General features: G+C 41.8%; 1 protein-coding gene across 1 annotated transcript in view; it reads left to right on the top strand.

Moving 5' to 3' along the window:
• The window catches only part of COL14A1 (collagen type XIV alpha 1 chain), a 141,835-nt gene that overhangs the window by 22,727 nt on the left and 92,646 nt on the right, over window positions 1-26,462 (top strand). The window contains exons 5-13 of the mRNA XM_087703567.1: window positions 749-904; window positions 1,148-1,267; window positions 4,397-4,561; window positions 6,118-6,279; window positions 7,207-7,358; window positions 8,344-8,473; window positions 13,094-13,239; window positions 17,329-17,458; window positions 21,704-21,843. Of these exons, the coding sequence (XP_087559693.1) occupies window positions 749-904; window positions 1,148-1,267; window positions 4,397-4,561; window positions 6,118-6,279; window positions 7,207-7,358; window positions 8,344-8,473; window positions 13,094-13,239; window positions 17,329-17,458; window positions 21,704-21,843 (1,301 nt within the window). The remainder of the gene's footprint in view (window positions 1-748; window positions 905-1,147; window positions 1,268-4,396; window positions 4,562-6,117; window positions 6,280-7,206; window positions 7,359-8,343; window positions 8,474-13,093; window positions 13,240-17,328; window positions 17,459-21,703; window positions 21,844-26,462) is intronic.

Below are 26,462 nucleotides of genomic sequence, written 5' to 3'. Positions count from 1 at the left end.
GGAAAAGCTGATTTAATCCAGATGTTTGATCAAATAAATTTTGAAATAAAGTTATGAATCAAATATTGACATGCCCTATGAGTCTTAAGATAGATAGGCGACTGTCATCTATCTTAAGTTTATTTTATTTATTCGATTTGTGTAGCCATCCATCTCACAAAAGTGACTCACAACAATTGCAAACATCAGTAAGAGAGCACGGTACAGCTAACCCTTGACTTATGACCACAAGTGAGCCCAAAATTGCTGCTGCTAAGTGAGACATTTGTTTAGCCCCATTTTACAACCATTCTTGCCACAGTCGTTAAGCGAATCACTGCAGTGGATAAGTTAGTAACCTGGTTGTTAAGAGAATCTGGCTTCCCCATTGACTTTGCTGGTCAGAAGGTTGCAAAAGGTGATCACATGACCTTGGGACACCGCAACGGTCGTAAGTGTGAACCAGTTGCCAAACATCTGAATTTTGATCACATGACCATAGGGATTCTTCAAAGTCGTAACTGTGAAAAACAGTCATAAGTCACTTTTTTCAGTGCCGTTGTAATTTTGAATGGTCACTAAATGAATTGTTGTAAGTTGAAGGTTACCTGTATATTTTCTTTTCTTTTCTTTTTAGTCTAAGCTTGTTACCATGTGTATCTGGGCTACCCCTCTATTTCTATAACTCTTGTTTTTAAAGGAAATCCCAACCTACGTTGGATAAAATTCATTGAGTAAAGCATTTTCCTTGTTGTTTTATTCTAAACAGAAAACCAATTTAAGTGCAAAACCCCAGCCTTCGCAGACATCGTTATCTTGATTGATGGGTCCTGGAGTATTGGCAGATTCAACTTCAGACTTGTGCGTCTATTCTTGGAAAATCTGATTATTGCCTTCAACGTGGATTCTGAAAGAACAAGAATAGGTAAATCTTTCAACAACCCGAATTAGTCTGATTTGGTTTCCTCACTCTTTAATACGATTCCTTCTTTTGGGAGAATATTTAACCAGCCACAATGCTAGAGTGTAAAATTCCTTCTGAAAGGATTGATCTGAGTGTTTCTATAGGAAGGAATTCCTGAAAACGCTAATGGACCTACCGGTAATATAATATTTTCCTTCATATAAGTATTTACCCAACAAAAATATACTTTCCTTTCTCCCCAAGGCCTGGCGCAATACAGTGGTGACCCCAGGATAGAATGGCATCTGAATTCCTACAACACAAAAGAGGCTGTCTTAGAAGCAGTGCGAAACCTCCCCTACAAGGGTGGAAATACCTTAACAGGTACAAAGTTGTATGTGGCTGCTTTGAAATGGATTTAAAAAAAATATATTTACCTGGTTTATACTCTGTAAATAATGCAGATGTATTTTGCTTCCTTCCGTATTATATTTCTGATTCTCTTTTCCCACTGACCCTCAGGGTGTGCAGTATTTAAAGTCTACCCTCTAGCACAGTTTAGGGAATATCTTTAAAAGAATGATGTTCTTTATCGTCAGGAGAAGAGAGAGAAGCAAGGTGACACAAACCTTGTGCTGATAAGGCAAAGGGGAAGATTTATTGCAAATGGATGCCTCTGAATTATGCTTTGCCAGAGGAATGCACTCCTAGGTGATTTATTGCAGTGTTATATTATTTATCTGAGAGAAATGATAACGTGTGGCTCAGGAGGGTACTCATATTTTCAAACTGGCAGGGAAGGTAAGTGAATCCACCTGCTGGTGCTCCCTCTGCCTCTGCACCCTTTTTGAAAATATTTTTCATTAAACAGTTTTTTTTAAAAAGACTTTTTTTTGCAATTTCCTTGTGTACAACATTTCTACCTCAGTATATATCCATTGTAAATACACTCCCCCCCTTATTTCAGTTTCTATTTGTCTATACATATGATACTATTATACACATTCCTTAATTTACAATCCTTCATTATGTTTCCATTTATACATTTGTTCATCTCTACCGATACATTTCTAATTCCTCACTCCTGTGTCTTCTTCATTTAGTCTTTCCTTAAGGTTTACAACCTGTCCTCTAGCCATTTGTACCACTCGTTCCATACCATATAATATTCTGTTTCCTCCAGTGGTGGGTTTCAAATTTTTTTAGAACGTCTTCTGTAGGTGTGGCCTGCTTTGTGGGAGTGGCTTGCTGGCCATGTGACTGAGTGGGAGTGGCTTGCCGGCCATGTGACTGGGTGGGAGTGGCTTGGCAGTCATGTGACTGGATGGGCATGGCCAACTTGTAAAATGTGGTGAAACTCACTTAACAACGCTCTTGCTTAGCCACCAAAGTGTTGGCTCAGAAACTCTGGCATTTGAAGCACGCAAGTCTTAAAGCTGTCAAGTTACAAGACCTTTGCACCCTAACCCTTTAGAAAAAAAACCCCAGGGTGTTCAAACTTGACAGCTTTAAGACTTGTGGACTTCAACTCCCAGAATTCCTCCTCTCGCTCTTCATCTTGATAATGTGCGGATGGGTGGGGGGGGAGGGAGCTGGAAACGGTTCTAAACGGCACTGTAGATTTGTGGAACCTCTTCTATAGAAGAGGTTAGAACTGGCAGGAACCCACCCCTGGTTTCCTCCTCTGCTTCTGTATCTTAATAGTTCGGTTTTTAATTATATATTTTTTCCAGTCTGTTTTAACTCTGTGTTTAATTTATGCTTTTATACCATGGTATGTTCATTTATTGTAAATAAGAGTCGTTTGGGAAAGATGGGTGGTGTAAAAATGTGATAAATAAATAAATAAGCAAATAGTCCCCAGAAGCTGTAATTGAAGCAATCTGTCTTGCTTGCTATTTCAAAATTAGTTTCCCTATTGTGATGGTCGTGGCCCTCTTTGAATGCCCCACTAATTAGGAACCAGATTATTTATTGCAGAAAAAGAATAATGTATGTTCAAGTAAAAACAAGCATCTACAGGCTTCCTTGGCTACCTTTAATTGCTTCCCTGCCTTTGAGTTAATTGTGACTCCTGTGACTGTCTGGAGAAGTCTTTATAAAATTTTCCTGCCAACATTTTGGGAAGTGGTTCGCCCTTGCCTGCTTTTTAAGGCTGAGATAGAGATAGAAGGATTGGCTCAAAATCTCCCAGTCGGCTTCATGCCTAAAGCAGGGCTACAAATTATGGGCTCTAGTTTACAGTCCAGCACCATTAAATTTGTTCTTACATTTAACTGTAGCCTGTTTTTAAAAATAAGAAAGTCTGCTTGGGAATAGTGAAAATATTTCTGTCCTGCCATTGTCCTCAGTTCCCCCAATGCCTTGAGATTACTCTGTATTTTCCTTTTTTCCTTTAATTTAAGAACATGGAGAACTGGAATCAAAAATCGCTGCCTTGAACCAGAATCCAATGGTTGGGTCTTGCAGGAATAGACATTCCCACCTCTCACTTCAAACTTAATATTTAAAATAAAATATTTGGATCCTCACTCCATCAGCATCTTTACGTTATGTCCATTTATCTGGTTGTATAAAAAAAACAAAACCTTAAATCTCCCCAAACATTTGAATAGTTTCAGTTGGGGAAAGGGTAGCTGCAACAAGGTGAAGCCACCATTCCTCTTAAAGGACCTGATGCTCAAAAGCCAGGAGGTATGATGAAATAGAAAGACATGCAAATGGTATAATAGAGTGTTCATAAGTTGCCCCAGCCTTGAAAGACAAGAGTAGCTTTATGGTTGCTTCACTGCAGCTGTCCCAGAAATAAGCTCACTCAACTTTTGAACATAATCAACAGTGTTGGCCTTAGAGAGGCCCAGAGCTGATTTTGATTTGATGCAGAATGTTTTGGTAGAAGTGCCTTCAGCTTGTTTGCTACTCCCCATATCACCTATTTCAGTCTCTAGACTTACATTGGGTCTTCCTAAGCTTTAGGTTTCCAGAGCACCTTTTAGTCTTTTGCCCATGGAAAAATATTTTTTTCATGCATCCATGACACATACTCTCTGAAATCTGTGGGTATCATTTTCTCAGTCTTCGTTGAATTAATTCCATATTTATTTTTAACAGAATTAAGAGGAGTTTCTTATCTGTTAACCAGGAGGAAACAGTCAACCAGCCATTATGAGAATTGCCAATATAGCAATAGCAATAGCAGTTAGACTTATATACCGCTTCATAGGGCTTTCAGCCCTCTCTAAGCGGTTTACAGAGTCAGCATTTCGCCCCCACAGTCTGGGTCCTCATTTCACCCACCTCGGAAGGATGGAAGGATGAGTCAACCTTGAGCCGGTGAGATTAGAACTGCTGAACTGCAGATAACAGTCAGCTGAAGTGGCCTGCAGTTCTGCACCCTAACCACTGCGCCACCTCGGCTCTAACTAAAAAAAGATGACATATTCTTGCAGCCATAGCAATATAAATATCTTTGGTCAACCTCCTCCTTCTCTCTTCTTTCTTCTGTATGCCCAGGTCTTGCCTTAACTTTTATTTTGGAAAACAACTTTAAGCCAGATGCAGGTTCAAGACCTGGAGTCCCCAAAATTGGCATATTGATCACTGATGGGAAATCCCAAGATGACGTCATTCCACCTGCAAAAAACCTGAGAGATGCTGGTATCGAACTGTTTGCCATAGGTATGTATTGTGGAAATAGTCATAGAATTGAGGTTCTAGAATGTGCCTACGGTAGTCCAATGCAGGATCTACAGTGTAAGATGTACTTACAGCAGGCAACCTATGATTCCCAGCTGTCTAAACTGAACATTAAAGTAGTTGGATTTTCTTGGTGTGAATTCAGGCTATTTTAGGGGGTCTAGGGGACGATTTAAGTAGAGATGTGCAAATTGTTTCAAAATTGAATGGTTTCAAAATGATTGTTTCGAGTTTAGAACGTGTGTTTTGATCATGAAACGGGACTGTTTTGAGTTTGGAATGGACTTGTGCCAAACAGAGCATCTGTTTTAATTTGAAACGAAGTGTTTCAAAGTTGAAACGTTAGCTCCATTCCCAGGCACATCTTTAACCTCACCAAATCTCAGAGAAGGGACCATTAAGCTAACCAAGACTTCTCTGTGACATCACTTGCCTTGGGTTGACTCCTTGTGTTCAGAAAGCTGAAGATTGAGCCCTGACCCCAAGAACCACAATGTTGCTAACATCCGTTGATAAGCATCTATCTTTTGCTGATATATCTCCAGAAAACACACACACACTGTTTGAAAGCAAGTTGTTCTCCTGAGCATATTGATCATTCATGAAGTGATGTCCACTATAAACAAACCCTGTGTACCTATGGACAACATTGTCCCCAGAGCCATAGTAGATTAATTCACATACCACGCTAGTATTAGTATTAGTATTTGGTTTATTTGTATGCTGCCCTTCTCCAGGGGGGACTCAGAGCGGCGAACAACTCAAAGGGGAAAGGGAACATAAACAACAGTACACATAATTAAAATACACGAAAATCACACAGCCATACCAGTCGAGAGGGGAGGGGAACTCATCAACCCCAGGCCTGCCGGCACAGCCAGGTTTTGACGGCTTTCCGGAAGGCCTGGAGAGAGGTGAGGGTCCGGATCTCCGTGGGGAGTTCATTCCAAAGGGCCGGAGCTGCTACAGAGAAGGCCCTCCCCCGGGTGGTAGCCAGATGGCATTGGCTGGTGGACGGAACCCGGAGGAGGCCGACCCTGTGAGATCTGACGGGTCTTTGGGAGGTAATTGGCAGCAGGCGGTCTCTCAAGAACCCAGGTCCAATACCATGAAGGGCTTTATAAGTTACGACTAGCACTTTGAAGCGTATCCGGAGACTGATCGGTAGCCAGTGCAGCTCGCGGAGGATAGGTGTAACGTGGGTGTACCGAGGTGCACCCACAATCGCTCGCGCGGCTGCATTCTGGATGAGTTGAAGTCTCCGAATACTCTTCAAAGGCTGCCCCATGTAGAGTGCATTGCAGTAGTCCAGTCTTGAGGTCACGAGGGCGTGAGTGACTGTTGCGAGTGCCTCCCGGTTCAGGTAGGGGTGCAACTGGTGCACCAGGCGAAGATCATAAATGCTGGCTTATAATCATAATGGTTGCGGTCACACGTTGTGCGAACCAAAATCAATAATTTGTTTACAAAATGATGTCCAAGCCAAGCTGTTTTATTATCCTATGTTATTACATTGTTGTTTCTTCCTTTGATACCAGGTGTGAAGAATGCTGATGAAAATGAACTGAAGGAGATTGCTTCAGAACCACACAGCACTCACGTCTACAACGTTGCTGACTTCAATTTAATGAACTCCATTGTGGAAGAACTTACAAAGACTGTGTGCATGAGAGTGGAAGAACAAGAGAAAGAAATCAAAGGTAAGAGTAGCCAGGAGAAATGCTCTTTTCAAAGGACATATAATGAAGGTTGTTAGGTCAGGCTAATAGCGTATCTTATCCGGCTTTCTCTTGCTACATGGCCAACATATTATGGTCCTAGTGACTAGCGCAGCCATTATTTTCTTCACGAATAATTCTTGAATGTGAACGTGGTAGCCATCAGTACATCTCATTTGAACAAATATCATGTGCTGGTTAAAAAAAAACTTCTTCCATTTAATTTCTCCAAACTTTGTTTCTTCTGGTGTTGATCTGAGTTTTCTGCAAATAGATTGGCTATAAGATCCAGAAAAGTTAAGAATTGAACAAGATGATCATTTTGGGGTGGCTGAAATAATTGTTTCTCTGATTTCTAGTCTAGTCTATGTTTAGTCTAACTAACTAGACCAGTGTTTCTCAACCTTGGCAACTTGAAGATGTCCGGACTTCAACTCCCAGAATTCCCCAGCCAGCGAATGTTGGCTGGGGAATTCTGGGAGTTGAAGTCCGGACATCTTCAAGTTGCCAAGGTTGAGAAACACTGAACTAGACATAACTAGGGTATGTTAGCCTAGCAAAGAAAAGGATTAGGTTGACATTATAGCTGCCTTCCAATATTTGATGGACTGTCAGAGATGGGGAGGTTGACTTATTCTCCAAAGCACCTGAGGGCAGGGTAAGAAGAAATGAGTGAAACTCACGAAAGAGTGGACCTACCTAGAATTAAGGAGACATTTCTTGACAATGAGAGCAGCTTTGCTCCTGGATATGTAGGTGCTGCATCACTTGATCTTTTCAAGGAAAGATTGGACATCCATTTATCCAGGGATGATATAAGGACTCCTGCTTTGGGCAATGGGTTGGACTAAAAGATCTCCAAGGTCCCTTCCATCCCCATAATTCTATATTCTGTGCCTAAAACTTTAGGATCTTTGGTTGCCACACTTGGAGCACCTACAGACTTGGTCACTTCTGAAGTGACAGCCAGAGGATTCCGTGTGAGTTGGACTCATGCACCAGGCAAAGTGGAAAAGTACCGAGTTGTCTATTATCCCACCAAAGGAGGGCAACCAGAAGAGGTAATGAAGTAACAATATCACTGTTTGTCCTGAGGGCAAGACCAAAAAAAAAGATGGGTGGAAGCTTGTCGAAGAAAAAGGCAACCTAGAAGGGAGGAAAAAATTGTTTGACAGTGAGATCACTTAACCAATGGAGCAGCTTTCGACCTGGACATGTAACTGCTCCATCACGGGAGGTTTTCAAGGAAAGATTGGACATCCATTTAACTGAGATGGTGTAAAAGTCCTACCTTGAGCAGGGGGTTGGACTAGAAGACCTCTGAAACTCCTTCCAACCGTATAACTCTACGATTCTATGAAACGATAGGATCCCATAATTGGGTTAAGCAAACTACACTAATAATCAGTATTAGAAGTAAGATCCCATAATTGTGTTGCACAAAATACATTAATAATAACTATAAGTAGTCACCAATTATTCCTGCACCTCTCTAATCAGGGGTGGGATTCAGACAATTCAGACGAGTTTAGGCAAACCAGATGCTAATTTTACATCTGGTTCCCCAAACCGGTAGTTGAAAAGACTGGCAGGCTCTGCCCTTCCCTCCCCTCCTCTCCCAGGAGTCTCCACGTGGCCCATTTTGGATGCCAGGTAACTGCAGGGCCCGTGCAGAGGCTTTGGGACGGTGAAAAATGGGCCTCCTGGAAGTCTGGAAACGAGCCCGTTTCCGGCCTCCAGAGCCCAGGGGAGGCCGTTTTTGCCCTCCCAAAGGCTCAATAAAGGCCTTTGGAGTCTGGGGAAGGCAAAAACACCCTCTCCTATGCTGCAGGAGGCTGAGTAGGCCACACCCACCATGGCCACACCCACCCAGCAACCAGGCAGAGAAACGGTTGCTAAAATTTTTCAACCCCACCCCTGTCTCTAATCCATGTTCAAATTTTTTCTTTGGAAATTGAATTACAACCTGTTTTCAGATAAAGGAGAAAACCTGCTTTGTGGTCCTTTAAAAAAAATCTGTTTAAATGTGCCCTGTCTTTTGTACAGGTGGTGGTAGATGGAACAGTTTCAACAGCGGTACTGAAAAATTTGATGTCTTTAACCGAGTATCAGATTGCTGTGTTTGCCATCTATGTTAGTTCTGCCAGTGAAGGTCTCCGGGGTACTGAAATGACACGTAAGTAACCCCCCCCCCCAAAAAAAGGAACATGGCAGTATTTTAAGTTCATGTTAGAGCTACCTAATTTTGCATTGTAAGTATATATCTGGTGCAGAGGTGGGTTCCTACCTGTTCGGTCCGGTTCGGCCGAGTAGGTAGTAACTCAGCCTGCCACACCCCTGAACCGGTTCTCTTAGCGGCGCCATAGGTGTCGCCATCTTGTTTTTTGCTTCTGTGCATGGGCAGAAGCATTTTTTCAGTGCTGCGCATCAAGTGTGCAAAGCGCACACATATGGCATATGGCACATCCCTGAGCAAACTGGCAGTAGCAGCATCCAGAACTCTCCCCTGATCTGGTGGTTCTAGGTATCAACCTACTCTGATGAAAACCTGTTGGACAAAGGAAGAAAAAGTCTATTTAACATTATTTGTGTTGATTTTTGGCTGGAATCAGAACACCTAGAAAACGGGGGTGGGGGGTGGGGGGGGCTTAATCCTTCTCTTCTCAGCCAGAAAATGGGGAGCTTAATCCTTCACTTCTCAGTCATGATCTATTTGAAAATAACTCTTCCTTCTGACTTAGCTGATATCAGCATCAACGGGAACCTTTTCCTCCCATGATCAATAAGAAAATGGTTGCAGGAACTGGGTATGTCTAGTTTAATGAAAAGAAGGACTAGGGGAGACATGATAGCAGTCTTCCAATATCTCAGGGGTTGCCACAAAGAAGAGGGAGTCAAACTATTCTCCAAGGCACCTGAGCGTGGAACAAGAAGCAATAGGTGGAAACTAATCAAGGAGAGAAAGCAACTTAGAACTGAGGAGAAATTTCCTGACAGTGAGAACAATTAATCAGTGGAACAGCTTGCCTCCAGAAGTTGTGAATGCTCCAACACTGGAAGTCTTTAAGAAGATGTTGGATAGCCATTGGTCTGAAACGGTATAGGGTTTCCTGCCTAGGCAGGGGGTTGGACTAGAAGACCTCCGAGGTCCCTTCCAACTTTGCTATTGTATTAAAAGCAGGAGAATTTTCCAAGGGATTGCTGAGGTACTGGGAAAAATTCAATTTTAACCCTCTCTTCAAGTTCTGTCCAGATGTGGTGAGTTGGTAGGGTTTGCCATCAAGTCAATTCGCATCAAAAATACAGTTCTGATTTCAGGGAAGGTTCTGCTACTTACTTCCATGCATCAAGAAGTCCTCTTGATCTCCATACTTCAAAATGACCTCTTTACTTTAAGGCCATCCTTTTCCTGCTTCTATTTTGGTAATACTTGCCAGCAATTCTTGTTGCAAGCTGTGGTGATAAAGGCAGAACGGCAGGCCTTTTGATAAGAGTCTCCACTCCTCGCTCTGTATTGCTGAATCTGGATTGTGTCTGAATAAGCTTGACAGCAGCTTAGCTGTGTTTTCCTATTTGGCGTCAGCTGTCAGCTATCCTATCAGGCGCAAGAAATCAGAAACCAGGGTTGTTGAAATGAATACAAGTTTATTCTATGCATCTTCTAAACAAGAATCTGAACTACTAATGGTCCAGGAAAATTGGCGATAGATAAGAGGAATTCAAGGAGGGATAGACTTAGATCTTTTGTGGACATGAAGGGACTCCAAACTGATGATGTGCTTGATCCCTCGCTTAGGCTCAGCCTGGTCATCTCCTATATACCGTATTTTTGGAGTATAAGACGCACCTTTTTCCCTCAAAAAAGAGGTTGAAAATCTGGGTGTATCTTATACACTGAATACAGCAGGCTCCGGAGCTTTCCTCAAGACTCTGATAGTGTAAAAACGACCTTCCCCAGGCTCTGGGGGGGCCTCCAGAGGCTGGAAACAGGTACATTTCAGGACTTCCGGTACTTCCAGTAGGCCCATTTTTTGCCCTTCCGGAGCCTCTGCGTGTGCCTTGCACTTACCTGGCATCCAAAATGGGCTGCACGGAGACTCGTGGGAGAGGAGGGGAGGGGTAGGTAGGGTCAACCAGTCCTTTCAAGTACCGCTTCGCCGAACCAGATTAAAACTAACATCCAATTCGCCCGAACCGGCCCAAACTGGCTGAATCCCACCCTTGGAAGTGGCTCAGGCAAAGGCTTCCCTAATTCACAGAAGTATAAGGAGGAGGAGAATTGTATCTGCAAGATTCTGTTATTATTAGCCAATCTCAATCTATGGTTTAGCCATTTTTGAAATTGGTTTCCAGGTCTGGTCTACCTAGGTGGTGCTGACCCATTACGGCCACATTTTCTGAGCAAACCTGGGTGGGGTTGCCTTACAGAAGAATCAAAAGTTTAGCCTAGCTTTTGATCAATCAGATGTGGTTAGGAATTGGTTAATGATGAACTCCATGGTCCAAAGCACATACTGTCCCGGTAGCATCATTTCCCACGGCACCTGGTGCTCTTTTGAAGTCAAGTTCTGACTCGGTCCAGCTGTATGTGCTTCTGATTCCACTTCTGCCTAAGGCAGCACCTCTCCAAGCAGGGTTTTCATTTCATCTTTGCTCAAGTGTCATAAAGCAATGCTCTGAAATAAGCAAATATTAATCACTCCAGGTAACATTTCAAGGGGAAAATAATGATGCTGTGACAGAGCATGGATGGAAAAATATACTACTTTTGACCTTGCTGGAAGATAATAACAAATGAAAATGAAAAGACCATGGATTCTTGAAGTGTAGTTTTGAGAGAATGCAGCAGTTAGCAGATGAAGTAAATGCACAGAAGCTTTGGGTGTGAGAAACAGGAAAAAGGGTAAAATTAAATGCATTTTTGGTCAGAATTCAGAGAATGAGAGGTCAATAATATCTCCAAAACAGCCCCCTTCCCTTTGTTTACAGTGTGTCTGATTTCTGCAGGATGAATCCGTTTCAACAGAGGTAATACATCCAGATTGTCATTGTCCATTGATTAGCAGAATCTCTCTGTGCAAATTCACTTCCTATCCTCATGACGTTCAGGAAGCTATTAGAAATCTGGCTATTCTCCCTGGGTCTTGGATGTCAGCCCTCCCAAGTCAATCAGACAGGAAACACAACTAGAGAAACTAAATCTACTCTATTGTAAGGCTATGTTGATAGAATCTTGCAAGTCTGAAGGTACAAACTTCTTACCATCAATTTGAACCATCTGATCGATTAAGGCTGGTTCTTCCTAAGTTTCTTCCTTTGATAGCTTTGAGGCCGTCCCCTTCTTTTGTCTGACTATTTCCTAGGCATCGTCTCTTTCTTTTGTTCCCTCAAGGTCATCCATATGTTCTGTTACACCAGGGGAGAGTGAAGGTCGCTAAATTCAAGGTTCCGCTATCTAGCTATATAAAAATGGCTGTTTTGTGTGTGTGTGTGTGTCTGTCTGTGTGTGTGTGTTTCAGCATAACTCTGGAACACCTCAAGCAATTTCAACTAAACTTGGTACACAGATAATTCTGGAGAAAAATACTTTGGGGGTAAGATATCCCTAACACTCCTCAGGGTGTGCCTGTGTGTGAGTGTTCCAACATAACTCTAGAATGCCTGGGCTGCTGAAAGGAAAAGGAATGAATTATATCTAGAGTGTCAAATCACAGTACTTTTGACAATGATAGTGTGCATTTTGGATTCAGATTTGTGTGTGTGTGTGTGTGTTCCAGTAGTGAGATTCAAACAATTTAACAACTGGTTCTCTGCCCTAATGACCAGCTGGGTAGGCGTGGTTCGGTGGTCATGTGACTGTGTGGGCATGGCCAACTCAACATCACTCAGGTCGATGGGCGCTTCGCCTGAGCTATTACAAAGTAATAAGGGTTAACCGGAGAGGCAGTTTCTGTAAGCAGAACAATACAGATTAGGCTAGAAACAACACCAGAATGTTTCCTTCCTGCTTTCCTTATAGGATTAGCCCTGGAAAGTGGGGAAAAAACAAAAGGAGATTTCTTCCAACAACCGGTTCTCTAAACTGCTTGGAAAGTTAACAACCGGTTCTCCCGAACAGGTGCGAACTGGCTGAATCCCACCACTGGTGTGTTCCAGCATAACTCTGGAACGCCTGGGCTGCTAAAATGAAAAGGAATCAATTATAACTATAGTGAATTACTTTGACTTGATACTATAGATATAATTTATTCCTTTTCCTGTCTAATACAGGATTCGGAATAAATAAATACCTGGGCAATGCTGGGTTATCAGCTAGTTACTTATAAAGGTTTACAAGGCTTGCCTTTACTTTACAACCTTGAGATCTAAGTATCTAACACCTCATAGATTTGCTATCTACGTTGATTTCAGTTATATCCCAGACAGAGGAGGAGAAGGAGGATGAGGACTGGTTTAATTCTCCATGTTGTGTTTTGGAAATAGTCACCTCCAGTCTTTGAGAGTGGCTGTGCAGATTAACAAGAGTTGTAATTTTATTTATTGCAGTCTAGCTACCCAAAGTGACCAGATAGGATTGCAGAATCAACCTGTTTACATATTTTGAAAAGAACACTTTTTTTATTAGTTGCAAGAACTTCTGCTAGAAAAAAGAATTAAAAGATTTGTTGCTCAGTCCATACAAAATAATATTGAGTTTAAAACCATTTTGGTTGTTGCTGTTTTTATAAGCCTCCCCACTGCCTTCCTTTGAAAAAAAAAAAGGGGGTAACTCTCTTTTGTATTTTTCCCTCTGCAGTTGCGTTACCAATGGCATCTGATTTGGAGTTGCATGACGTCTCGCACAACAGTATGAAAATAAAGTGGAAGGCTGTAGCTGGTGCAACTGGCTATATGATTCTGTATGCGCCCCTCATTGATGGTTTAGCAGCAGAGGAAAAGGAGGTAAGAGAACAGAATATCAACTAGGTCTTGTGAACCTGCTTCAAAGAGTGGGCTGAGGTTCTTGAAAAACTAATGTAGAAGTTCCTATTTTCAGTTTAATTAATTATCCCCGTGGAAGTATAGACACCTCACCACTGGAGTGCCATGGGCCTCTGTCCTGTTGAAGATTTTTGTTACTGGCCTGGATGAAGGATTTGAGGATTATGATGGTCACATCTGTAGGATACCCAAAACTATGAAGAGTTATAAGTATTTAAGAAGAGAGAGAGAGAAAATCCAGAAAGTTATGCAAAACCCCTTTTTTTCATTCATTACATTTGCTAAAGATCTTATGAGACTGTTGGGTTGGGTCCCATACTCCATTCAAACCAAGAAGATTGAGTTGGGCTGTGAAATGCATAGACTCTTCACCATTAAACATGGAATTTCCTGATACAGACCCAACTCACAGAGTATTCTAAGAGTGCAGAGGAAAATAAGATTATTTTGTTGTGAAGAGCCTATACATTCCACACTCCAACTCAATCTTCTTGGTTTGAATGGAGTATGAGACCCAATCTAACCTAACCCAACAATCTCATGTCACATAATGCGTAGTTGCCCCAGTAGCTTCCCCAGTCAGAGGCTCCTCTTTCGTATCAGAGTATTACCATCTGATGGAGGAGCTTGTCCAGGATTTGGGTTAATGAATAATTACATTTGGGAAGTAACAGTGAAACAATTAATTGGAGAGATGCAAGAGTCACATCCAGTTGGGGATTGGTAGAAGCTGAGAACCCTTGTGGTTGGCTTGACATTGAATTAGGTCAGGCTTAGATATTAGTGATGAATCAAAGATCATCCTATGAACATCACCCCAAGTGTCTTCTACTCTGAATCCAAGTGTCTCCATTGGTTCTACATCAGGGATGTCAAACTCAAGGCCTGTGGGCCAGATCTGGCCTTAGGATACTTAGATCTGGCCCACGGGGCCATCTTGAAAACAGCAATGGACCGACCCACGGTGCCTCTGCCAGCGAAAACGGAGCTCCATTTTCGCTGGTAGAAGGTTGCAGGAAATTGTCGCAGCTCAGGAGAGCCACCATTTTCGCTGGCAGAGGGTTGCAGGAGGTGTCACAGCTGAAAATGGAGTTCAGGATCCTGTTTTCACTGGCAGAGTGCTCGGGCCACCACAGGCACCCCCAACACGAATGACATCAAGCTGACCATGCCAACCCCCCCCCCCGTCCCCAAGTCAAATACAACCCTGATGCGGCCGTCAATGAAATTGATTTTGACACCCCTGTTCTACATGAAGTTATACCTTTTTGATATCTGCTAATAACTTACGAAATGGAAGGGGCTCTATAAAAATTGGCCTATTATATCAATAGTACTCCACTGAAGTAAATGTGATTTCATTTTTCTGCTAAATACTTTCCTCTCACTTTTTCAAAGTCAAGCAGACAAAAAAAAAATCCCAAAAAGTTTAATTGACTCAAAGTCAAGAAACTATTATTTGCTTATGAGTTCCTTGGCAAGATATATTTTATAAAAGGCTGATACACACTTCAAGATGGACATAAGAGCCAATTTCAATGTTTTTTCCCCCAATAGGTTTTACATTTTTCTCGCTTGCTCATATTCATATTTCTATGAATATTCATTCAAGTCCACAGCACTGAATGTGATTTTAAAAAGAAAAGTTCTGTATTAAGATTTATATTCTGTCTAAAATGCATTTTGCTGTATATCTGTTCAAATGTGGACTTTTTTTACTTGTGATTTGGCCTAGTTTACCCTTTTTGCAAATTAGTTTTTCTAATTTGATGCATTTGCGTACAATACGTATATGCGTTTTTAAACAGAGTTTTAACTAAGACAGATTTTTAAAATGTTGTCAAACTGCAGTGCACCATTCTGAGAAGTGTAATTTGGAATGACTACTTTGCTTCAAGTGTAGAATATAATACGTTTGCGTGCAGAACATTTGCTCTGCATTCCTAAGTGAAATTAAAATCAGTTTTTCCTAAGGTATGGACAGAAATTGTATTTAGTGTGAACTGGCTAAAAGCTCTGCCAGATTACAATGGACCTAGCCTATCTCTTGATTTCTGGTGTGAAATTATGTTCATCCTTGTTCAAGTGGGAGAATTCTTAATAGCATTAAAAAGACTTGTAAGATTCTAGAAGAGAATCAAGAAACTACTGAATGTATGAACATGTTCAGTTTTATAAAGTTATGTAGCAGCATATATCCCTCACAGAAGATTAATTGAAATATTTAAAAAAATCTTATCTAAAGACAGATTCAAGAGACAGATTTCAAGTAAACCTAGTCAATGTACTGTTCAATCTATCTATATATAAAAGCCAAGAATCACTCATTCATTATGAAATCCCCAGAACCGTAAAGCCTACAAACTTGAAATTTGGCATGTATGTTCCTCTTGGCTTCTAGGTGCTCACTAAGAAAGGATTTTCCAAAATGACCATCAGATCATTAGTATTTCTTATACAGCAATTAACACGCTCTGATGCTAAGGAGTTCTACTCCCCCTCCCCACCTGAGAAGAACTCTGTTCCAACTGCCAGTTGCCTTATTTTAACACACTCTGATGCTAAGGAATTAGACATTCTACTCCCCCACCCCACCTGGAAAAAAACTCTGTTCCAACTGCCAATTGCCTCACATTCCATTACCTCAGTTCAAACCGACAGATGTTCCACTCCTACACTCAGGAGCAGCCTGGGGCTTCTTACAGTACTAAATGTCATAAAAATCTATTCATTTGCCACCGTTGTGTTATTCTGGATTTTATATAATAGATGCTCTACAGATAACAGACATAGTAAGGGTGATAAAATTATATCTTTTCTTTTTATAGGAACTTTTCTGACTCAAAATTATTAACAGGAATTAATAATAGTAAAAGTGACATTTACAATATTATATCTTTTAAGGATAGCTGAGCAAATGTTATGGAGAAGATTATATGAAAGTACAAAGGGACTTGTGTAATTATGGCAATCCCAGTTCTACATTTCTGCCTTTTGGGCTAGGTTTCAGTTGGTGGGTTTTTGATATTCTAGGATTTCTCACAAACTGGACAGCTGCCCATCAAGCCATTATACAACTAATTGGTGCAAACGATCCTCAAGCAGGCCATAGTGGTATGAATCAATCCCTTGTTAATATTGGGTCTTTTCCTGTGTAAGATTGAGATTGTCTTGGCAACATTTCGGCAAGGTCCCACTCGCCATCTTCAGGCTGGTGTATTCGACTTATTTATTAATAAAATTTATTTATTAATAAAATTTATAGGCCGCCCAATCCTGAAGGACTCCGGGCAGCTTACAAAAAGAAGAGGAAAAAAGAAATAATAAAAATTTTTAAAAAGACACATTTAAAATCACAACACATGCATTCATTCTGGTCGGGGCTGGACGTCAACAATGAGGTCAACAGCCCCAGGCCTGCTGGAATAGCCAGGTTTTAACAGCTTTTCTGAAGGCCATGAGAGTGGGTAAGGTCCGGATCTCTGGGGGTAGCTCATTCCAAAGGATCGGAGAAGCCACAGAGAAGGCTCTCCTCCGGGGAGCTGCCAGCCGACATTGTCTGGCTGACGGCATCTGAAGGAGGCCCAATCTGTGTGATCTTACCGGCCGCTGGGAGGTATGTGGCAGTAGGCGGTCTCGCAGGTACGCTGGCCCTAAGCCATGTAGGGCTTTAAAGGTAATAACCAACACCTTGAATTGCGTCCGGAGACCAATTGGTAGCCAGTGCAGCTCGCATAGGACAGGTGTAACGTGCGAGACAACCATGAAGCCGAAAACACCAGCCTGAAGATGGCGAGTGGTAAAATACTGCATTTTAACCACTGAGGTGGCACGGTGGTTAGAATGCAGTATTGCAGGCTAACTTTGCTCACAGCCAGGCATTCGATCCTGACCAACTGAAGATTGACTCAGCCTTCCATCCTTCTGAGGGCAGTACAATGAGGACCCAGATTGTTGAGGCCAATGTGCTGAGATTGTAAACCACCCAGAGAGTGTTGTAAAGAACTATGGAGCAATATATAAGTCTCAGTGATATTGTTATTTCTATAGATGAAAATTGGAGTGAGCTCCACACATGTTGAACTTGAGGGTCTGCTACCCAACACAGACTATACGGTCACAGTTTATGCAATGTTTGGAGAAGAAGCCAGTGACCCTCTTACAGGACAAGAAACGACATGTAAGTGGTTTTTACGTCTTTCTACTAATCCCAGGAGTAAATTCTGGAAAGGCTTTCTGAGACTGAAAAATAATGTCTTTAAACTTTAATAGAATAGTAATACCTATAGGCATTGTTTAGGAACAGCTACATGAACCTCAGCTTCACTTTGTGATGTTTGTGAAGAGGAGCTCAGTGGCTCAGCGGTTAAAGACACTGAGGTTGCCAGTGGGAGAGCTGGCAGCCCAGGTTCAAATCCCAGGCACTACTCAATGGGGTGAGCTCCAGTTACCTGCCTCTGCTCCTGCCCACCTAGCAGTTTGAAAGCATGCAAATGCGAGTAGATAAATAGATATCACTTTGGTGGGAAGGAAATGGCATTCCGTGCACCTTTGAAGTATGCTGGCCACATGACCATGGAAATTGTCTTCGGACAATGCTAACTCCCTTGGCCAAGAAATAGATATAAACACCTTAGAATCAGACACAAGTACCTTTTAGAATATCTACCTTAGTCCCCAGAGCCATTGTTTAGGAAGGAATATGAAGATCCCTTTAGTATGGTGCTTGTGATTTCCTTTCACAACTTGTTATTATCTGATTATTATCATGTACCCTGTTTCCCTGAAAATAAGACCTCCCCGGATAATAAGCCCAATCGGGCTTTTGAGCGCATGCGCTGAAATAAGACCTACCCCCAAAATAAGCCCTCCCCAAAAATATTGCAACACAGCAGCAGCCATGAGGTGACCACACTCGCTGCCTCCTGCACCTCAAAAATAATAAGACCTCCCCAAAAATAAGGCCAAGCGTTTATTTCGGGGGTAAAAAAAAATCCCGTCTTATTTTCAGGGAAACACGGTATAGAAAGTGACTTCAGTGGACTATTCTTGCTCAGAGCTTTGAACTATCAACAGTAGGTATTTAAGTTTCTTGAAGCTTATTTTCCTTTAAAATATCTTCTTTGCTTCTCACCTAAAACAGTGAGAAGCATGTTGTGAGATAACACCTATTTTAATTCCGCTGCATTTTAACTGCAGCCTGTTTTTTTACATCCCAGTTTTTAATGTTTTAAAGTTTAATGTTAGTTTCCTTTTCATTATACCTTCAAGAGTTGTTAGATTCCATATTCTAGAGTTCTCAGATGACTGAGTGGGAATTCTGGACATGAAGCCTAGCACAAGATGGGTACAATTTCTCTAAAATGCGTATACTCATACAACTCTTCATGCTTTGCTGAATTCTAGTGGAAAAAATTGCTGTATTATCTTTTCAGTGGAGCTTTTTTTTTTTTTTGGCTATAATGCTACAAAGGGATCCAAACTTTCCATATTGAAAGAGTTCATAGTTTAAGCATACAACATGTGTTGATATGTCAGTACCACTTTTAAAAAATAATGTATAACAGCTTTGGAAAAGCTGTGTTTGGGAGTGATTTGAATTTTTCCATATTGGCTAGGTTTCCTTTAATTCAAATTGTCATGCACTCACTGTTTCCTCATACGTAGATGCTTTTTTTGAGAACTGAATTGCATATTGGTCTTGTAAAGAACTGAATGTATGAACCTAACAAAAGTCAAATTCTAGTGCAGGAAACATAGAATAGAATAGAATGGAAGGGACCTTGGAGGTCTTCTAGTCCAACCCCCTGCTCAGGCAGGAAACCCTATATCATTTCAGGCAAATGGTTATCCAACATCTTCTTTAAAACTTTCAGTGTTGGAGCATTCACAACTTCTGGAGACTAAACATGATATCTGCAGATAGTTTTTTTTCATTCCTAGATGTTTTTTTTACCTCTGACCCTGAAATGTTTTATGACATCTGGGATAGGAGAACTTAACCTTTTGATGTTTACTAATATAAATTGGGATATTGAATGGGCCACCAAATTGATCTTCATGGAAACAGAGATAGTGTTAGCTTGGAGAAGGAGGATAGATTTTGAATGGATTTCAGCCTCCTGGAAAAAAAAAAGCATGAAAGGAACTGAGCCCCCCTTTGCTATTTCATGGAAAGAAGGATATGGGGAAATTTGGAAAGATTTGAGATAATCCAATGTAGGGACAAATTGTGGATGGAGAATAAGGTATAAAGACATAGACTTGTTCCAAGTAGAATTCTTGAAATATTTAAGAAGTTCTCAATGTTTCTGAGTGAATAACAGAATAACAGAGTTGGAAGGGACCTTGGAGGTCTTCTAGTCCAACTCCCTGCTTAGAAAACTCAGGAAACCTGCTGTCCCACTGCTCAGGAAACCCTATACCATTTCAGACAAATGGTTGTCCGATCTCTTCTTAAAAACTTTCAGTGTTGGAGCATTCACAACTTCTGGAGGCAAGTTGTTCCACTGATTAATTGTGTGTGTGTGTCTATTTCAGCCTATCCCCAAGTCAGATCTTTCTAGATGTGTTCTGCTATAATTCTTAGAATTACCCACAAGCAGCAGAATTGAGAAGTCTGAATCCTGGAGACCAAAACCTTTGGAACAGAGGTGGTATTCAGCAGGTTCTGATCAGTTCTAGAGAACTGGTAGTGAAAATTTTGAGTAGTTCGGAGAACCGGTAAATGCCACCTCTGACTGGCCCCGCCCCCATCTATTCTCTGCCTCCTGAGTCCCAGTTCATCGGGAGGGAATGGTGATTTTGCAGTGTCCTTCCCCTGGAGTCGGGAGGGAATGGAGATTTTATAGTAGCCTTCCCTGCCACGCACACAAACCATGCCATGCCCACCAAGCCACACTCACAAAACCGGTAGTAAAATTTTTTGAATTCTACCACTGCTTTGGAAGGTACTTGGAAGCCAAAAGCAGATAAACTTCAGGGTAAACTAGAGTACAACACAGGGTAAAAAAGAATATCAGAACACATATTGTATTTCAGAAATTCTATTTGCACAACAGCAAAAACATTCAACTCCCACTACCTAGAGCATTGTAGGAGATGACTTGTAACTTTGGAATTATTATTATTTTTTCCAATGGATTCTGCTGAGTCTACTTTATCCTAATTTCAACAGGTTTGCTGTGAAGGGGCTTCAGTTTGCTGTAAAGTCTAGCCTATTTACACAAGTGACAAACAATAGAACTCTAGCCATACAAGTGACAAAATCCCACCAGTAGCCATACAGTGTGAACTTTCTTGGGCGAGGGCTCTGCATTGAACATGATCTGATTTTGTATCAAATGCATAGTGTTGCATGGAGATTAATGTCACCTGGAAGCCATATATCACTGTTGTAAGGAATGTCCATCTGGGTTCAGTTTCAAGCGGGAAGAAAGACACTGGAAACATGGAGGCTACTTGGAAAGATGGTTTAATGGTGGACAGGACCACATGGTTTGAGGTCCTGGTCAAAAAGGAAAGAGATGCTGAGAGTGCCTGGGTTTTATGCCCTCTGTTGGGCTTTGAATTTGAGCATGTGTTCCTGAGGTGGGTTCTTAGCAGTTCGCACCTATTCGGTAGAACCGGTTCGTCAAATCTACTGAACCGGTTAGAAGAGGTTCCACCAGTGGACCCGGAAAGCAGGTCACACCTACAGAAGAGGTTCCAAAAATTTTTGAAACCCACCACTGGCAAGGATCTTGTAACTTGACAGCTTTAAGACTTGCATGCTTCAATGCCAGAGTTTCTGAATAGCTACTTGGACCGACCTAAGTACTAATTCATAATTTCATATCCGGTCACATGGGCGGCAAGACACTCCCATTCGGTCACATGGGTGGCAAGACACTCCCACAAAGGAGGCCACACCCACAGAGTAGGTTCCAACAATTTTTGAAACCCACCACTGATGTGTTCTGATTGGTTGTCAGACTCCCATGGGGCTATGGAGGGGTAATTTTTTAGGTTGTCTGTGTCCCAGGCTTGGTTGAGCCTTGCTGGGTGATGTAATCTTCCCAGGTGCCATGTGGTGAGTTCTGTTGCTAGATGAGTAGAGGGCTAATCCTACCTTTGTTGGATTTTGGGTGAAGGCATTTGCCTATGAATAGACCTAGCTATCTCTTTATCTCTTAAGTGCGAACATCTGCAGTGGGCTATTGAGGAGGGTGGTGGCTATTAAGAGGGAGTCTCCTTCCCGTCTAAAAAAACCATGTTTCTTCATTTCTCATCCAGGGAACTATAATATTCTGCTTTTTTTAAATATTTCCTAGAATATTTCATTCTTCTGGGAGAGGGGTGGGTGCTGACTTCCTACATCACAATAGGTCAACTGGCCGAAAGGCAAAGATATTATTTATAATATGGATTCATTTTCATTTTCAAGTGCCTTTAAGCCCACCAAGAAATTTGAAGTTTTCAAATGTGGATCACAGCTCAGCCAAAATAACATGGGATCCACCTCCGTCAAAGGTCAAAGGCTATCGCATTATGTACGTGAAGACAGATGGGACCGAAACCAATGAGGTAAGCAGACTTTTAAAAGAATGAACAGGAAGAACTTAAAAACAGAACTATTATCTAAAACCAATATTCCTCCACCAGTCTGCCAATAACTCATATAATGGCAGTTAGATTAACTTCTTTGGTTAAGAAAAATTATCAAAATAAGGTAAGCAAGTCCATCTCAAAGTTTTAAGAAAGCATTTGGAGCTTCTTCTTCAATGAAATTTGAACTCCCTATATAAATATATTGTTTTTGTTATATTTTGCATATGGCTCATTTTAAAAAAATGACTCTTCTTTAATTATTTAAGCCATTAGTTTCCCACCTCCCATTTTTCATATTCTCTTACCAAATAATGGCACAGTGAAAAAATTTTGTGCTTTGCAATCAACTGTCATGTAGCATGTGAGGTGCTTTCCTTAAAATATTTGTTTTATTCAATGTAAATGGTATAATATGCTAAGCAAAGAAAAGGCAGCCTTCTTCAAATGAAACTTGACCTACTGTTGTCTAAATAGACCTGTCCATGTTTTTTCTCAGTATATAAAGAATTAGTTTGCTGTTGCCTTCTCAGATTATGGCTGGCTGGATGGCTGGATGGATAGACAGATAGAAATAGTGATAGAACTTCAGCTGATGAGAGGGGAAAATGCCAGCAAATAAAATGGACTCTGGAAAAAATATGCATTGGCTATTTTTCTAGGGCGAAATCCCTGAAATATTTATAATGTTCTGGACAGACCAGAATGGAGATCTTACTGCCTACCAGGGGCCCCAAGCCTGGTATCCTAGACTCCCTAGTTCAGGGGTGTCAAACTCAAGGCCCGCGGGCCAGATCTGGGCCATGAGGTGCTTAGATCTGCCCTTTAGGGCTGCCCTGGAAACAGTAAAGGGACGGCCCATGCCTTTGCCAGCAAAAATAGAGCTTGTGAGGGCCGTGAGTGGCCCTCCTGAGCTCTGTTTTCACTGGCAGAGGGTTGCAGGAGACCATCCCAACTGAAAACGGAACTCTCTGCCATTTTCGCCAGCAGAGAGCGCACCAAGCCACCACAGGCCCTCCCCGATACAAGTGACAACAAGCTGGCCACACACACCTCCCCCCCCCAAGTTCAAACACAACCCTGATGCAGCCCTCAATGAAATTGAGTTTGACATCCCTGGTCTAGTTCAATGTTGCTCAACCTTGGCAACTTTAAGATAGATGGACTTCAAGGCTGGGGAATTCTTAGAGTTGAAGTCCGCACATCCTTAGGTTGGTTGCTGAGGCTGAACAACACTTAGCCAAGGCAGTCCTCCCTGCTGTCAATTCTGAGAACACTCCATCTGTGCAAACTCGTATTCCCAAGCTGATATAGATCGACATCTTTTTCAATAAGCGTTTCTTTATGATCCTTGGCACCCATCCCTCCATTCCCTGCTTGTCTGGCTCTCTCCTTCCCCTGACAAGAAATTGGCGGAGGCGTTCCAGAATTTCGACATGATACAGCTTGTAAAGAATCTTTGTAGCTGTAACAAGATGCAACAGGCTTTCTGCCCCTGTTCTTAGACCCTGGTAGGTTTAAACTCCATGCCTTTTCCTCTGGCCTTTTTTAACAGTGTAACAAGAGGCATATGCTTTATGCTTGGCATGAGTTGTTTAACTACATTTCAGCATTTTTGTCTTGGGAAAGATGGCTTTCTAAAAAAAAAAAGAATCTCTCTATATACCAATGACTGCACCTCAAATGATCCATCTGTTAAACTACTGAAGTTTTCAGATGACACAACAGCGATTGGTCTCATTCAAAACAATGATGAAATCGCATACAGATGGGAGATTAGTCGAGGTGGCGCAGTGGTTAAATGCAGCACTGCAGGCTACTTCAGCTGACTGCAGTTCTGCAGTTCGGTTGTTCAAATCTCACCGGCTCAGGGTTGACTCAGCCTTCCATCCTTCCAAGGTGGGTAAAATGAGGACCCGGATTGTTGTTGGGGCAATATGCTGACTCTGTAAACCGCTTAGAGAGGGCTGAAAGCCCTATGAAGCGGTATATAAGTCTAACTGCTATTGCTATTGCTATTGCTAACTAACCTCCTGGTGCGACCGGAACAATCTGGAACTGAACACACTCAAAACCGTAGAAATGGTGGTAGACTTTAGGAGAAACCCTCCCATACCACCACCTCTTACAATACTAGACAACCCAGAATGAACAGTAGAGACCTTCAAATTTCTAGGTTCTATCATATCTCAAGGCCTAAAATGGACACCACCAGTAAGATCGAAAATGTCATCAAAAAAGCACAACAAAGAATGTTCTTTCTGCACCAACTCAGGAAGCTCAAACTGCCCAAGGAGCTGCTGATACAGTTCTACAGAGGAATAATTGAGTCTGTTATCTGCACCTCTATAACTGTCTGGTTTGATTCTGCAACCCAACAAGACAGACACAGACTTCAGAGGATAATTAGAACTGCAGAGACAAACAATTACTGCCAACCTGCTTTCCATTGAGGACTTGCATACTGCATGAGTCAAAAACAGCTCTGTAAAAATATTTACAGACCCCTCACATCCTGGATGTAAATTGTTTCAACTCCTACCCTCAAAATGATGCTATAGAGCACTGCACATCAGAACAACTAGGCACAAGAACAGTTTTTTTCCCCAAATGCCATCACTCTGCTAAACAAACAATTCCCTCACCATTGTCAAACCATTCACTAAGGCTGCATTACTATTAGTACAATCCTTACAATTTATATTTATATTGATTGTTTCCTGATTGCTGATATGTACTCTCATTAAGTGTTGTACTTTATGATTCTTGACAAATGTATCTTGTCTTTTTATGTACTTGAGAGCATATGCACCAAAGACAAATTCCTTGTGTGTCAAATCACACTTGGCCAATAAAGAATTCTCTTCTCTTCTTCTCGTCTCTTCTCTTCTCTTCTCTTCTCTTCTCTTCTCTTCTCTTCTCTTCTCTTCTCTTCTATTCTATTCTATTCTATTTCTTTCTAGCTCTCAATCTATCTTCACCTCTAATAACTGAAGCAGCTGGTTCCCAGCCTACACGAAGCAGGAAATTTAACTAGAGAGTCTTGAATTGCAAGCTTGAGGCCACTGGACCAGGGAAATAAGATCTCCATCTGGCTTGTCCAGAATATTATAAATATTCCATGGATGTCACCCTCGAGAAACAACCAATGCATATTTTCCCCTCACCGTCCATCTTAACTTGCAGCCATTTTTCCCCTCTCATCAGCTGAAGCTGATAGGTAGGATAACCCTTTTTAAAAAGAAAATTGAGGACCAGCTGTTTGGCTCTTAAACAGATACTATTCCTTTTGGGGCACTTTGAAAACAAAACAAAAATAACAAACATATGTCCTTGGGTTGTTCTGTTTATCCCCCCCCCCCGCCGCCTCAGTTCATTAGGCTGACTGATGGTCTCTGACATCATGATCCTGTTTGAATAACTGGGCCAAGGGGGATTGTATTCATGCTGATATCATCGCCCACACAATTAACTTTAGGGCTAATCCACAATTTCTGGTTACCCTGATGAGAGGATGAACCACCAATCGGTTTGGGAGTCATGAATGATGTCATCCTTAGCCCACCCCATGGCTGTTGGGAAGGTGACCGCCATCTGAGTTTCATCAGAAATAGCGTGTTTCCTCTTGGCTAGCGTAAACAGGATGGTCCAGTTCACTTGTGGCACTTCAAGCCTTCTTAAAGAGATGCCTTCGTTCCAGTTAGCTGATGTATATGCTGGGGATGCTGTGGGGATGCTCACCACCCCGATCTCTGCCTTCTCGTGCCTGTTTCATACTGAGCTGCTGGACTGGCTTCTGTGAAAGAGGAGATCTTTGGTTTTGTTTCTCTTTTTTTAGACTTAGTGTGGAATAATGACAATAGTGAGTGCCATGGTGGCCTAGCGGAAAAGACACTCACCTCCCACCTGGCAGAATCTTTCTATCTTTTCTTCTATTGGATGAAATTGACCAGTTCAGCCAAGTTTGCCCTTCTAGCGGTGGTGTGCATTGGAGGGTCAACATATGCAACTTGGAAGCTTGAGAGTTTGAGCCCAGGTAGCAGCAAATGTTTCTCTCCCAGGGCTCACAGAAAAAAACCCCATCTGCTGTGAGCTCTGTGTAGGCATCAGGAAGGGCATCCGGACTCTAAATGCTCAAGTGTTCAGCAAGAGTCATTCTTTCTTTTCTTTGTTTGGATGAAATTGACAAGGTCAGCCAAGTTCGCCCTTCTGGCAGTGATGTCCATTGGAAGGTCAACATGTGCAACTTGGAAGCTTGAGAGTTTGAGCCTAGGTAGCAGCAAATGTTTCTCTCCCAGGGCTCACAGAAAAAAAACCCATCTCCTGTGAACTCTGTGTAGGCATTAGGAAGGGAATCTTGTTTGTAAATGCCCATATGTTCAGCACAGTCATTTCTTTCTTTCTTTTCTTCTTTTGGATGAAATTGATTAGGTCAGCCACATTTGCCCTTCTAGCAGTAGTGTCCATTGGAGTGTCAACATAGGCAACATGGTGGGCATGGTGTCACAATCCAAGCCATAATGTATTTATGACAATGGCAGTGTCCCAAGGTCATGGGATCACTGTCAGGGTTCCGATCGATGCCCTAATTAAATAAT

Source organism: Thamnophis sirtalis, unplaced genomic scaffold (assembly GCF_051295495.1).
Source record: "Thamnophis sirtalis isolate CommonGarterSnake01/CBP01778 unplaced genomic scaffold, rThaSir2_p1.2 scaffold_2, whole genome shotgun sequence".
Taxonomy (NCBI): Eukaryota; Metazoa; Chordata; class Lepidosauria; order Squamata; family Natricidae; genus Thamnophis; species Thamnophis sirtalis.
This window is presented reverse-complemented; position numbering and strand designations above follow the sequence as displayed.